The following is a 16,135-nucleotide window of genomic DNA, read 5'->3' on the forward strand; positions in this document are numbered from 1 at the left end:
CTGGGTACCCTGTGTGTATACAAATGCCATGTAGACATGTCAGACGGATGAGCGCCCTCAACCTTTTCCTCGTCCCCACTCACAATTAAAAAGCAAAAACGAATGTTCAAAAAGCAAAAAAAAAAATAAAACAAAAAAAAACACTTTTAAAACAAAAACATTAAACAAAAGACATACATTTGTTAACAAAGATAGTTAATTCCAAGCCCCTCTGGTTAATCTATGGAACGAAAAAAGCACACAACCAAGGAAACCCTCAAAACTTAAGAAACGGTAAAAATTATCTTTGTTTTTTGTACAAAAACGAGGGAAAACCTCAAAATCAAACAAATGATATATTGCAACTAAAAAGTCGACCCACTCCCGGGGACGGGGGTGTACTTCGTATCCATAGAAAGGTATAGGAGTATGTGTTTCTCAAATGTTTCACTTTAGACCTACACAAAAATCCCTAATAAACTAAGATTTTATGCCGACTTTTCTGAAAATACCCTATAAATCATGGGGTATTACATGTAAACATGGGAAACTCACTCGCATCAATACATCCATGGAAATCACAGTCGCTTGTAAACTGTTATTCCTTTCCTAAATGGTTTTATTCTTGTCTATGACGGTCCTAATACAGAACAATGACGTTATTATAGGGATTGGCGATATTCTTATAAAATCGGTAGCGATGTCATACCCCCCCCCCCCTACACACATACTCAGCTCACCTGCACTGCATATTAGAATAAAGATAATTGATTCCGTCCAAATTTTCCCACCCAAAGTTAGGGGAATACAGACTCCAGGTATATAACTACCCCCCCCCCCCATCCACCTCCACCCACCAACATGGCACCTATCCGTATCCGTACAACACAGGCCGAAACCCTAGCCTTTAAGAACCCGGATGTGAATATTTACTCACAGGGGATCGACACTTAAATAAGAATTTAAAATATACGCGGCTGGGTCTGTCAGACTCGCATTGGATTCCTAAAGATTGGAAAAGTGGCACAAACTGAGATATTTTACTCGAGTGAAAATACTTACATAAAACATAAATAAGACTAAATTAGTATATGTTAAATTACTGCCGATGTATGCATTCTATGACGTATAAAATTGTCTTCTAGCATTGCTAGAATGATTGATTGCACTAAGTAGAGATTTCCTCAACATTTTCATATACGTTAAATGAATGACGTCATCGAACCATTTATAAGTATAAGTCTATCTTAATTACAGGTTTGAGTTCATTAAATTGAAAGTGATGGTTAGTATGCATCAGTAAGTAGGATACTAAGAGTACCTTTGATATATTTAATATACACACGCAAAAAACTATAAATTCAGTCTGTGCCCATTTAAGAAAAGGGAAATAATTGAACTTTTGAAAGACACCACATCACTCACGTCTGTCTGTATTTCTAATCAATTTCATATCTTTCCAACAATTTCAGTGGTCTGGGGAGTCAGCTCTATAAACACACGTGTTAAAGGGTTATTTCCAAAACTTCATCTAGATATTTTTTCAAAAACTCGAGAGGGCGCCCTTTGTAAGTAACAACCTCGCAAAGCGTCGAAATCGCAGGTCGCGATTCGGTATGCATTTCTTCAGGATGCCTTTATTGAACCATATACGGCTGTAATTAGGAATAAAGAAATTATTGCCAAATACTAAGTCGGACTGTAGTGATCAAACTTTAATAATTGTCTTCCGTACCAAATCTCTTTCATACCTGTCTACGAAGTCATTTGTATATCTTTTGGATCGCGTCGAATTCTATTGGCCAAAAGTTTCTCGTTCGCTCTCACGTGGCTACTCAACGGAACTCTGTTACTAGGCAACACGCGTGGTTGTGTTTACATTGCAAATACATTCTATGTAAAGCAAAGAGTCTACTCGTTCTGCTCATAGAAAACTAAGTTGTTCAAGTTGTTGTACAAGACAAGATACTTGAGGTCTACTCAAAACATGCGTCACAATATGTCTAGAAGTTCAACAACCGTCTCAGTCGAAGGAATTTACCAAAACCGAGTAGATATGACGGGGTAAGTATATAATGTTATTGACATGAAAGACAGTTTAAAAGATGGCGGATAACTGCTGTATGTATCTGTACATTGGTCATTGCATATGCGGAATGACTTTAACCACTGCATCATCAAAAATATAATTGAAATGATCTTTCCATTCTACATATGCTATGGTTCATACAAACTATCTTTTTCGATTGCAGAAATAACTGGAGTTTGGATTTATTCCAAATAGCGTTTGATGACGTCATTTTACGTATCAGAGAACTGCAAACGCAGAATTCCCGTCTTTGCAAACGTTCTCGTTCCTGGGGTTTTCGAAGACAACGGAAAGTTGAAAAAAGCGATGATAGCCATGAGGAAGAAATACATCAACTTGGAGCCATGTTTAACAGCATGATGAAATGGATAAGAAGTGTCGTAGTAGCAAAGCATGACACTCGATCATTATGCAGCACATCACAAAATGCTGACAGTCCTCATATCACAAGTCAGCAATTCAACATGGTAGTAGAAGAAAACATGAAACTGAAAGCCAATATAATCGCTTTGGGGAGAAAACGGAACGAGTTGTATCAGACCATCCAGGAAGTAACAGAGAATACAGAAAGAATGAACAAAGAACTATCCGAAATGAAGAATACTTTGAGGCAATTCAAAGAACAAGCTAAGGATAGTATCACAGGACACAGTGCTCACCAGAGCAGTCGCTGTGTGGAAACGTCCCCGGACTATGTGGTGATATCACCGAACTTTGCTGAGACGTCACAGAACTGCCTCAAGAACGTCAAATCCGATAGCAGTGATTGCAAGGAACTCTTGTTGGACGTTTTCTCATTAATGAGAAAGAACAGACGTCTTGAGAAGTCACTTGCTACCATCATTGAATACATAGACACTGACTGCAAAGATAATATGAATAGTCTTGGCCAGTATCGCTCTCAGAATGAAGCCAAGGAAAAAGAAATGAAGAGAAAGCCAGTCATAGTAGAAAGACTTGTTTGAATTGAGTAACAGTAATTTAAACCCATTATATATAGGTGAACTGTCTGTCTAGATCTAACCGTATGCCATGTGGTATATAATGTTTTGTTGGGGCTAGCAGACATATTTCACCGACTAAGAATTCAACAGTTTATTTCCAGAAATGTTTATTTTATCATTCAATTTTTACAGTATTCGTTGTATATAAACAGAATATATTACTAGTTGATTGACAGGGTATTCTTTATTACTTGAATGTATGAGTGTTGCTAGCCGTAGTTCCTTGTTTGAATCTCTGTTGTTTACTCGCAAGTTTGTTTCTTCTGAACAGAACAACAATTTAAGCCTGGGTACCCTGTGTGTATACAAATGCCATGTAGACATGTCAGACGGATGAGCGCCCTCAACCTCTTCCTCGTCCCCACTCACAAAAAGCAAAAACGAATGTTCAAAAAGCAAAACAAAAAACAAAACAAAAAACTTTTAAAACAAAACCATTAAACAAAAGACATACATTTGTTAACAAAGATAGTTAATTCCAAGCCCCTCTGGTTAATCTATGGAACGAAAAAAAGCACAAAACCAAGGAAACCCTCAAAACTTAAGAAACGGTAAAAATTATCTTTGTTTTTTGTACAAAAACGAGGGAAAACCTCAAAATCAAACAAATGATATATTGCAACTAAAAAGTCGACCCACACCCGGGGGCGGGGTGTACTTCGGACCCATAGAAAGGCATAGAAGTATGTGTTTCTCAAATGTTTCACTTTTAGACCTACACAAAAATCCCTAATAAACTAAGATTTTATGCCGACTTTCCTGAAAATACCCATAAATCATGGGGTATTACATGTAAACATGGGAAACTCACCCGCATCAATACATCCATGGAAATACACTTAGCTCACTGCATATTAGAATAAAGATAATTGACGTCTGAATTTTCCCGCCCAAAGTTTGGGGAATACTTCAGGTATAGACCCCCCCCCCCCCTAGACCTCCCCCTTCCCCTCTAGCTCTACCCACCAACCTGGCACCTATCCGTATCCGTACAGCACAGACCGAAACCCTAGCCTTTAAGAACCCGGAAGTAAACAGGAAGTGACGTCGTGACCCATACATGTAACAAAGATGACTGCGCCCTTTGCATGAGATGAATCCGGGTTAATTGTATGTAATCCAGGCATGTTATATTCTGATGCTCTTGGGCAAGCAATTTAGTCCGGTAAGATATTATCGAGCGATTTTACAGTGTAGGGTCTCAAAAAGAAGGTACTATTGTTTCATGTACAACATACATGTGTCATCTAAATTTTCTGATCGATCGAGTTCCACGCCCATGATTTGTTTATTTATTTGTGTTACATGTCATTCATTGTGAGTGCTTTACCGATGACGCACTATCCTAAACATAGACAGTGATATACCAGATATAAAGTCAATTCAAAGAACGGTCAAACAGGTTAGTGTGGACTAAGCAAAGGTGAGTAACAAACACTGCGAACGAACGCTTGTGAAATGACATGATTCTGTTTTCACTGTCCACATTTGTCATGTTTGTCATACCCTCGATCATGGAACCTCGATGCAGTGCAGACTTGATACACTGCTTCAATGATTGCCTCGTCATGGTACTAACTCACCACGGTGGTTGGTTTTATGTTCTCGCGTGAAAATACGAATTTTAATTTATATCTCCGTGGCGTATACTATGTTATGTATGTTTCTCTTGTTTTGCTCCACAACGTCTTAGCTATTTCTTGATTTCTTAGGATATAAATTTATGTATAATGCGGCATAATGGTATATTTTATCATTTTTTACAGCTTATAAATATCCACTTTTTTTATTTGTGCTCATCTCATGTCTTATCTCATCTCGTCTAATCACTTAAACATTAAATCTAATCAAATCTAAACTTGTTGAGATTATTCTGTGGTTGAAATAATTGCGAGTCTGTTCCTGAAAATCTCATGTGTGAACACTAGTGGTCATTTAGGATAAATGTAAGCACTGGTCTCACAGCTGTCACCATTAAAGGGGCACAAGCTGAGATTATGCATACTTTGGCATAGTTTTTACTGCATATTTAAAAGGTACTCACAGTATTCTACTTACTGCAAAGCACACTTAGCCACCACTTGCAATTGACTGAACTCAAACCTGGTGTTAAGATATAACTCATAAATGATCTGATGAGGTCATTGATGATAGTATCAAAAATAGTTCAGGAATCCTACTCTACACTTACCTGTTCTAACAATGCCAGAATCCACTCGGTAATGTTATAGAAGGACTTACATTGACATTAAACAAAAAACAATTTGACATTTGCGATTATTTATGATCCATTTTCTGACTCTGTTAGTAGGAGTATTAGACAAAAAATATAAATAACTGTGTTTTCCAATAACATGGTGTCAGAAAATAGAGTAGGTAGGTCGGGATTTTATTTTATTGTATTTTATTGTACCTTTATTTTGCTTCAACCAAAAAAAACCACGCAAATATCCTTCAAATACTGAATACCCCTACTGAAATAGTTTGATGAAATATGTACAGACATTGCATGCTGGGAAAACAAAACGGATATGCATGAAGGCAAAGACTTTCTTATCGTTTTGTTTTAAATGTTTAGGAAATGTTTAGGGTCGGAGGCCTAAACTAGAGTCGGTCAAGTTATCAAAAACTGACAATTTTTTTTCATTTGCCCTAATATGTTGTACATGTTTGATTTATCTGTAGGTTTACCAACAGTCCACGATTTACATACAGCATTGATGCACCAGAGTACAAAACATGGCCAAGAAGCTATCTGACGTCTGTTTAGAATGCATTGCCAACAACCTGCATACTATCAGTCAAGTGGGAAACTATCTACCAACAGTCCATAAAGAGATTCTCCTTGAAAGACTCGCAAACCATGACAATCTCACACAGGAATACCTTCCGTATGTCAGCTATCATTTATTTTCGCCGTCGCTGACTAAAATTTCCTTCTACAAATGTTACCAAGTGACCGATTCACTTCTGAAGAGTATAGCAGCAGTGGGGTGTAAACTTCAATCTATAACCATTCATGGTTGTACTGAGATAACTGGTAAGTTGTAATTTTTGTTCTTGGTAAAAGTAAGTTGATACTTTTCTACTGATAACTGTTGCAAATCAGGGCAGGACACAAGAATTGGTCAAATGTAAAATGATACAAATGTAGTTTAACCTCTATTAGATACTTTATCTATCTATATCTATCTGCCAGTGATGTAATTTTTGGGGGGTGGGGGAGGGGTAGACGTTTCCATTTCTGCTATTCATTTTATAATATTTAGCAACTGCAACTGATTGTGATGTTGTTACCTGAAGAGCTTGGAGAAACCGATGATATTGAACTGAAGATACTACTATGGAAAACAGGCTATCGACAAACTTAAGATACAGACTAGAACTATTGTTGATATACTACTATGGAAATCAGGCTATCGACAAACTAAAGATACTGACTAGGACTATTGTTGATATACTACTATGGAAATCAGGCTATCGACAAACTTAAGATACAGACTAGCACTATTGTTGATATACTACTATGGAAATCAGGCTATCGACAAACTAAAGATACTGACTAGAACTATTGTTGATATACTACTATGGAAATCAGGCTATCGACAAACTAAAGATACTGACTAGAACTATCGTTGATATACTACTATGGAAATCAGGCTATCGACAAACTATAGATCTTGCACATTCCTCTGTCTTTCACGTTTGTGTTCTGAACGGGTAACTGAGCACAACTTTGTGTGCGTCATTATGTGTATGCCTGCACGATAATGTTCCCATACATGTACAAATTCTAACATGTATCTAAACCTTCTCAATTTGTTGTACCGAGTGTAACACATAGACGATGTTGTATTTTTTCTAGATGCCGGCATTAAAGCCATAGTGTCCAACCAAGATGAACTCCACACTTTAATTCTCAGAAAACTTCCTCAGTTGACGTGCCAAGGTCTCCAACATGTGTCGTCACCAGTTCTACAACACGTGGATCTGCGACAGTGCTCAAAGATCGAGAACCGATGTGTGCAGACATTGGCAGCTAACAATCCTAGTATATCGACGCTCCTCATTCCATTCTGTGGTAAACTTAGTGATCAAGTAGCGGCTCAAGTTGCACAAGCACTTGGACCAAATCTTGTAAGTCATTTGATATTGAAAGGGTATTGCTGTTACAACCAGTGACAGACAAGCATTAACAAGCAGAACCTGTTAAAACCAGGGAACTAAACAAATTCATTGGATTAGTAACACTTTGCACCGCATGTCGGTAGTACACAAATTTGCATTACATTTCATGGTTTAATAAGAACAGTTTTATGGCCTCTTTACTGTACATAAAATAAGGGAACTTGAAATTTGTTTGTGAATGTGAACTATTATGTAAGGAGGACATACACAACTGTTCATATCAAATGATGGAATGTAATACAAGTCTCTGTACTTCCAACATGCTGTGCCAAGTGTTATCCTGTTTATAACAAGTTCTGCTTGTTACTGCTTGCCTGTCACTGGTTGTATGTAAGTACATTAGGGACATTGTGTTATGTGGCACCAAAACAGCCAAAAATATCCATTGCACAACAGGAAAAAATGTAGAAGCATTAGTAAGTAAATACAATCAACAATTTCAGCGTAATTTTGAAGATATAATAATGACCTAAAATTTACTGAATATGCCATATTTTGGTTGTTACCTAGCAGTCATTTTCAAAAGAAGTGACTTATGAGGGTTCTCCCACATCAGAAAAATGCAGGTGAAAATCACATAGTGGCATAGAAAATTACACTGTCTGAAACAAAGTTAGAGTTAGTTTGACTGTGTGAGAATAAATACTGATGTTTTTGAAATTAAAAACTTTGCAAAGTTATTATAATTTCAGAATTTATCTTTTTTTTTGTTCCAAGGAAGAACTTGACATTGGTGGTTTGTATGACCTGAGTGATGCAAGTATTACAACATTGGCAGAAAATTGTAATAATTTGAAAAGGTAAGTCCGGATATAGATAATCTCAAAATCTCAAATTTTCAGGGAAATTCTAACATGGATATAATAGCCATGTGTGTTCTTTAATTGCCAGTAGAGTGGCAAAACTGGTAGAAACAGCACTTCAGGCCAAAAAAGAGAAATGAATTGATTCTGGGCAGCATGCACATCACTTAAATACCCTCACGTTGGTCCTTTTGTGTGTGTGTTTGTCTAGAGGGAAACACAAAATTAACCCTCTCTACTTCAGTGAAGACAACTGCAGAGCCAATCGTGAACAAGCATCTGTCCCACATACACACTTGCTCTAAAATACTAAATAAAAAGAGCAATAACTGCCATAAATAGTAGACTTAGTTACAGGTTTATTGAGAATAATTTTTTTTTTTTAAATCATGTCGCACCATTTTAGACAAATTGTCCTGACCAGAAACAATTCTTTTTTTTTGGCCTAAAAGTCATTGCTTTGTTCATTGTTTTTGTTGGGGCCTTTGGTGCCATTAAAAAAATAGCAGTTCTGGTCACCAAGTCTCTTTACAGTGTTCTCCCCAGGGCTTCCCTAGGCCAATGCTTGTTTTCTCTGTCCAGGACCTTTGCTCTGTTGTTATGTTGTGTCCGGTGACTTTCAGATATTCCCCTACTGCTGTGAGAGAGCCTTTTTGCCTTTGATGTTCTTTGAGGCAAATTCCAAATGAACTGGCTGTCTCTCCAATATACTCTGCAGCACAGGCCGCACATTTGAGGATGTAAATCACTCCACATTTTTTGGCGAGTGGATTTTGGTTTTGATTTTAATGTTATTATTCTATTTTTTCCCAAAAAATTAGGTTAAACCTACATGGATGTACAAGGATTACAAAAGATGGCCTGAAAAAGGTAAGACTATAAATAATCAGAAAATTACCATGACAACAGTACATAATAATGAGATGACAATAAAAGAGTCTTAAAAGTTTTGTTTAATACAAGTTTTAACTTCAAAATAGAGGAAATGTTTGCTCCACATCTGTCATTTGGGACACATAAGACACAGTAGAATTGTTACCACAAGATTGGTTGAACAATGAAAATTGACAGATTGTGTGTGTGTGTGTGTGTGTGTGTGTGTGTGTGTGTGTGTGTGTATGTGCGTGTGTGTGTGTGTGTGTGTGTGTACATGTGTGTACATGCTTATGTGCATGTGTGTCTGTCTACCTGCCTGTCTGTCTTGTCTGTCTACCTGTCTCTCTGTCTCTGTCAGTCTCTCTGTTTTTCTGTCTGTGTACTACTCACTAACGTTCACAATGATTTATGTTTTAGATTGGTGACCATTGCAGACAGCTAAAACAGTTAGACCTATCGTATTGCTATAAAGTATCATCGTCATCAGACAGCGAAGGTTTATTACACTTACCAAGCAGTTTACAAGACTTATCACTGTGTGGCACTCAAGTCAACGGTGAAACTTTACCTGATGCTTTCTGTAGACTTATACACCTGGATAGCATGAAACTATGTGGTGTCAGCTCCTTGACAACAACCAACATGGAACAGGTACAAATAGAGAATTAGACTCATTCTTTGAAGAGCACCCTCTACAGACAATGTTATCTGCTTTCTTTTGTTTTTAAAACCAGACCTCTGTAGTAGAATTCATTAAATATTGGTAACACAGTCCTGTTAATATTAGCTAGGATGCACCAGATGTAAATATAAAAAAATTACAATGCATGAGGAGAAGATGCATATTTAATGAGGTTCTTTTTGTAGTTTGGTCAGTTACTATGGTTACCTGTTTGATATTAGCATAGTATTATGTTTGAATTTCTCTCCAATTTGATTGAAATCCAATTTAGTGGTTGGCTTTTTGTTCTCTATAATACTTTCGTATTTTGCCCCACTTGTCCTTTGTATTGCATGTTCACATTTTGGTCTTGGTTACCCATACTTCTAATGTATTTCACTTCATTAATGATACATTTGTATGCATACCAGATTTTCGAAAATACATATCCTTGGCAAATTGGGAAATTCTGGGCTACAAATAAGAGGATAGATGGTTGCCCAGGGTGGGATATTTGGCAGAATGCCCATGAGCAACCTCTCTGATGGGCATACATATTTTCAGAAAAATCTAGTATATAAATGTATTATTTTTGTAATGAACAACTGTATGAAATCCTAAACCTAGTCGTTTGTATCTTTACCATTGCAGACATTCAGTGCGATTGGTCATCAGCTGGAACTCGTTGATTTCAATGGTTGTGGGGGCGTGGTCACTGATGATATTCTAAGTTCAGTTGTCAAACACTGTACAAAGCTGGAATCTCTAGCCTTGTCATTCTGTACACAAGTCACAGGATCAACTCTGTATCCATTGCTGGAAGACAAGAAGAGGGCTGCCAACATACGTTCGTTAATCTGCAGTGGCTGTAGATCGGTGAGTGTTTATGACTTGTTGTTCAGGTCATTTGTTCGGTTTTTTTTTAAAAAAGTGATTCAATGAAAGATGGATTTATACAAAAAAATGTTGTTATGGCAATACTTGAGTTAGCCCAGAGACTTGCTAATCTGACTTGACATATTGGCTTACTGGACCACATTTTTGAGCCAGATACCCAAGTCTCAGCAATGCTTGAAATATAAGAACCATGACTTCATCAAAAGTGTGATAATTTCCTGTCACATAGGGGGCCTCAATGATCATCTCGATAATTTCCTGTCACATAGGGGGCCTCAATGATCATCTCCTAAGAGCCTCGTGTTAACTGTAATGTAACCTGTGGGCCAACTCTACTGTAAATAAGATGTAAAGACCTAAGTGTCTTAAAATAGATATAGGCTAAATATAATGATATCTCAGAGAACATCAAATAAGAAAATCAAACATATATTGGGAATGATGGCTAACATGCAGAAGCTGCATGAGAGTCAAGTATGTTTAGAGACGACAGTCTCATGTTACACATAGTGTAAACATACATATTTTCACTACTATAAAATTTTGCAGTTTAGAATCTTTTTAGCTGCAGATCAGCTAATTTGGAAAATTACCAGACTGGTACATTATTTTCATGTACAAGACGGCATTTTAGTCACTACATACTTTTGCGTCTTTGTTTTTCAACAAATTAAGCAAAAATAAGTTTTTAGCGAAAATTTCCAAGTTTACAGTATTATTGTCTTGTCTTGTATATAAGGACTTCTACACTTCAACGAATAGAAAGACTTTGGCATGAAAATCAACGCATGCTAAAATGTCTAAGGGATTGTCCTGCAATGGAACCAAAACGACTGCAAGTTCACCTCTTATATGTTCTCAGTGTATAACTGAATTCCTTCTGTCACTGTTCACAGCTAGGACATTTGTAATCTATCCTTTGCTAGTAATTCAGTGTGCCCTCTAATGATAACCAAATTTTGTTGTTGAAAGTCAAAATGAGAAAAATTTGCATTTCTTGTAAGTCACCACATAGTAAGAGATAGGGGATCACCAAATTTTGGTGCGTCACTAGAAATTGTGTGCATCAGAGGTGCGTCAAATTGATGTAGAGGGCGCACTGGCTAGTATATATAACTCAATTGATCCTTTCACTTTTTACAGCTAACGCATGAAGTCTTACAAGCCATAGCAGAATCCTGTGTTAATTTAGAATGGTTAGCATTAGCTGGTGTTGCTTGTGTCAATGATGAAGTCCTTCTAACACTTGCAACACACTGTCATAAACTGAAAACCATCAACTTTAAAACCTGTAAAGAGGTAAGTAAAGATGGCACATTAAAAGGTCCATGATTCAGTCCCTAGTTCTTGAGTTAGTGCTCTCTTATCAGTGCAGCCATACTGATTGGATATGATCATTCTTTGGTTCAGGACCAACATTTTCACACCCAAATTTTGATCCAACTCTTACAGCACATTAAAGGCCTGTGGTTCAATCCCAAGTTCTTGCGTTAGTGCTCTCTAGCAGCAGAGTTATAAGGACTACACAGGATTATCCTTTTGTTCATGGCCAACTTTTCCACACCAAAATTGTGATCCAAATCTTACTTGGCATATTAAAGGCCTGGGATTCAATATCAGGTTCTCACATACTTTATCTGTGGAGCCATAAGGATTACATAGGATTATTCTTTTATCCATGGCCAAAATTTTCATCCCGAAATTGTGATCCTAATCTTAGATAGCTCAGTAAAGGCCCAGGATTCAATCCCAAGTTTTAACATTAGTGCTGTCTTATCAGTTGAGCTATAATGATCGATATCTTTCTTGTGTGCAAGACCAACTTTTTCATACCAAAATTTTATACCCATTAGCCATGACATTCTTGCAACGTGAATATTTTGTCATACCTCGGCTTTGACTCACAATTAAAAGGCCCCTTATGTAACTCTTTAATAGTCTTTAGAATGCAGATATTACTGAAACACTCGGTACTTAATTATTTTTTGCAGTATTAAAAGTGTTTTAATTTTTTTTTTATAGATTACAGATACTGGTGTATGTGCCCTGGCTAGGAATTGTCCATTGGAGGATGTAGTGTTATCGGGAATTCATGGACTTACCGATAAGTCTATTCTTGCCATTGCCAATAGCTGTCCACAACTTGACAGTATTTATCTCTCTGGGTGTGCTCTCATTACACAGGCAGCAATCAGATATTTACAGGTATGTAATTTACCTATCATGATAATAGTATGGTCCTATGAGAGATTTACAGGTATTGAACTTACCTATCATGATAATAGTAAGGTCCTATCAGATATTAAGAGGTATGGTACTTACCTCTATGACAATAATAGTATGGTCCTATCAGATATTTGCTGGTATAGCACTTACCTATGACATTTATAGTAGAGTCCAGAATATGTAAAATGTTCATTCATAATCTGCCACTGAGGGCGCCCTTCCCATAATGATGGTATCAGAACTTGTAGGCACTTTTTGTTGTATATTTTAAATATTCCTATTTTGCCCATCATATCTATCACTTTGATGGCACTCTCACTGGAAATTTAGATCTGATAAATTATGGACATCAGAGGAATATGGCATACTATACCACTGGGCTCATGCTAGACACTTGCCTAAATTTAGGAAAAAGGGTGCTCAGATTATGAACAGAATTTCACTGGGTTGTAAAATATAATCAGCCATTTTCTTTTTCGAGTCATGAGAACTGTTGTCATAATATATTTGAACTCACTCCTTTCTTTGTATTTCAGGATGTATGCATCAAAAGAATATTTTTGGAACATCGAACACCCAACGCCGATCCAAACACAGTCATGGCTAAGAACTTGGATACTGGTGAATACAGTAGAGTTGACTATTCTAAGTTTACACACCTCTGAGATGAACCACCTTACCCTTTAATTAGAATGGATTGACTCTTTAACAAATAATTGGAACAAACTATTGCGAGTTATGAGGGGTGGATAGTATAGCAGTGAGGGACAATAAATGAGAGTTTCAAATATTACCTGGAAAGTCCTATAGTTAGAGTTGCATGCCAAGATGTATTTTACTCCAACAAGTGCTTCAGTTTTAAGTGAAATCTTAAAGGAAAAGGTTCGCAGGTGAAAAGTGATTGCAAGTATTATTCATTTCTGTGTGCTTTCATGCAAAAATTCACATATCTGTACAAAGCAGGCTTGAACAGGAAGTGACATCATAACAAGGTTGTGATGTCATATCATCCCTGTGTCAACTACTTTAGAAACACATTGGGCGTTAATGAATGAGAAAAACTGAACAAAGTTGAATAGTCTGAACAAAATATATCATGTGTTGTCGTATGTGGGTTTTAATATCTATAATGTTGGTATCCCATAGAAAGTGCTAGCTGTTTCCAGAGACTGCAAGAAAGGAACAGATCCTTGCATTTGCAGCTATTTCACATAAACACTGGTGAATTTTAAATCATGTATTAGAGATAGGATCAGCAACAAGCTTTCATGCTGGTTTTAGCCTCACTTTTACCATTTGTTTCTGCATGGCTAAAGTCCTTGTGCAAAATGTGAACCACGACGATGTCCTTCTCAACCCAGCTATATCATAAGAAACCTGGTAGGATAGAGTTTGCTATGTGAAGGATGTAATCCTATGCACTTAGAGAGGCTGCAATGGGTTGTATGCTCTCTAGAGATTTGAAGTATAAAAGGCAGTCGCTGTCAACGCTGTAAACACACTGGGGAGGGGTAATATAGAAATTTTAAAAATATAATTGAGTGAACGTAGCGAGTGTCCATCCATGTTTTCCAAAATAGATCTGTATAATCCTTAAACAATTAATGACTGTCCACATACATGTAGTGATGCATTGTAGATATTGTTGTATAATGTTGAAGGTTCTTTGTAAAATACCTTATGTGTCTAGTGATTCTGTGTGAAGTTTTATGTATAAATTGTTACAAATACAGACAAGATAGATATTAAAATAACACCTGTAGAAATTAAATATTTCATGCTGCTAAATTGTTTTATCCAACAAATCAAAAACATTCCGTTTTTTTTTTAAAGTTTATTTTTCATTATTGTACACATGTATATATTTACTTGCAAATATATTTTGTACAAAGGCAATGTTATACTTTTGTTGTTTTTATCAAAAATTGACCATTTGTAATCAATACCAAAATGTAAAAACGTAATACAAATGCTGATTTTTTGTCCTCTTTTTTATTGTAACATATTTTGTTTTATTCGGCTTTTTGTTTTTATCTGAGAGCACCATCATTTTTGTTTGTCAATGCGAGATGAATAAATGATTCTGATTCTAATTCTGATTCTAATTCTGATTCTGATTCTGATTCAGATATTGATTCGGTTTCGGATTTGGACTCAGGTTCTGATGCTTATGCTGATTCTGATTCTTTCCTGTTTATAGAACTAAAAATTGTCAAATTTCAAATTTCTTGTGTTGTCTATTCACATGATAGTGTCTTAAGTGCATGTACCATGGGGTTGTATACCAACTGTACTCTATAAAGAAGTCACCATAGTAGGTTGGGAAGTTGACGTGGCAAGCATGCTCCCCACACAGCCTGCAAATTTGGTATTGAAAACTCAGTAATTTTGACCACGCCTCTATCTGCAACCTTTGACCCATGAGGAGAAATCACCATGAAATTAACATATCGCATATTGATGTTCAAGGTGATTTGTACAAAGGTCATATTTCTGTTTTCAGCCAATTACCTCCCATCCAGGTAATTTGACACAATCAACATTTAAATATATGTATCATGTGACATATTCAACCAATCAGCTTCTACGAATGGTATCAATGAAAATTAATAAAGCTTCATTACTGAGGTCACAGGCTGTGGGGAAGGACCACTTGCCAAACCAAGTATACATCCTACAGAGATAGTATATATATAAGGTTGTTATATATGTGTGTCTTATAAGTGCTACATTGTATCAACTAGTACATGCGAGAGGGCCTACATATCATAAGTTATATCTGGCCATGGATGTTTGTAGTTTCTCACTATATATCTATCCATTATCTGTCATAGCCTGTTAACATTAGTAGCTTATATATCCAATGTATGTGTTGCAGATTTCTAGAACCATGTATTGGTCCTGTGCTGTTCAATTAGAAATCTTCTCACAGTAATGGGCTAATAAAATTTTGGCATTTGAACAAATATAGAATCTAAGTCTGATTTATTTTTTATTTTTTATTTTTTTTTTTTTATTGCATGACAGTACAAAATTGTGTATTATATGAGAGTATATGTATGTATGTATGTATGTATGTATGTATGTATGTATGTATGTATGTACATATGTATGTATGTATGTATGTATGTATGTATGTATGTATGTATGTATGTGTGTATGCATGTATGTATGTATGTATGTATGTATTTATGTACGTATGTATGTATGTATGTATGTATGTATGTATGTGTGTATGCATGTATGTATGTATGTATGTATGTATGTATGTATATATGTATGTATGTATGTATGTATGTATGTGTGTATGCATGTATGTGTGTATGTATGTATGTATGTATGTATGTATGTATATATGTATGTATGTATGTATGTATATTATATGTATGTACATGTATGTATGTGTGTATGT

At 36.2% G+C, this 16,135-nt stretch overlaps 1 protein-coding gene across 1 annotated transcript; it reads left to right on the forward strand.

Moving 5' to 3' along the window:
• The first annotated feature begins 4,139 nt into the window (after nt 1-4,139).
• On the forward strand, nt 4,140-14,517 carry LOC144446192 (uncharacterized). The gene is made up of 10 exons (XM_078135946.1): nt 4,140-4,237; nt 5,758-6,112; nt 6,938-7,209; nt 7,978-8,060; nt 8,885-8,933; nt 9,357-9,590; nt 10,252-10,476; nt 11,641-11,796; nt 12,520-12,702; nt 13,260-14,517. Exons 2-10 carry the CDS (start codon nt 5,812-5,814, stop codon nt 13,386-13,388), a joined length of 1,632 nt encoding a protein of 543 aa, XP_077992072.1. The 5' UTR covers nt 4,140-4,237; nt 5,758-5,811; the 3' UTR covers nt 13,389-14,517.
• The last annotated feature ends 1,618 nt before the right edge of the window (nt 14,518-16,135 follow it).

This window comes from Glandiceps talaboti, chromosome 15 (genome assembly GCF_964340395.1).
Source record: "Glandiceps talaboti chromosome 15, keGlaTala1.1, whole genome shotgun sequence".
Classification (NCBI taxonomy): Eukaryota; Metazoa; Hemichordata; class Enteropneusta; family Spengelidae; genus Glandiceps; species Glandiceps talaboti.

Coding starts and splice junctions, on each gene's coding strand:
- LOC144446192 (XM_078135946.1), top strand. CDS start 5,812: ATGGCCAAGAAGCTATCTGACGTCTGTTTAGAATGCATTGCCAACAAC. Junction 6,113..6,937: donor TGGTTGTACTGAGATAACTG/GTAAGTTGTAAT, acceptor TATTTTTTCTAG/ATGCCGGCATTAAAGCCATA. Junction 11,797..12,519: donor ACTTTAAAACCTGTAAAGAG/GTAAGTAAAGAT, acceptor TTTTTTTTATAG/ATTACAGATACTGGTGTATG.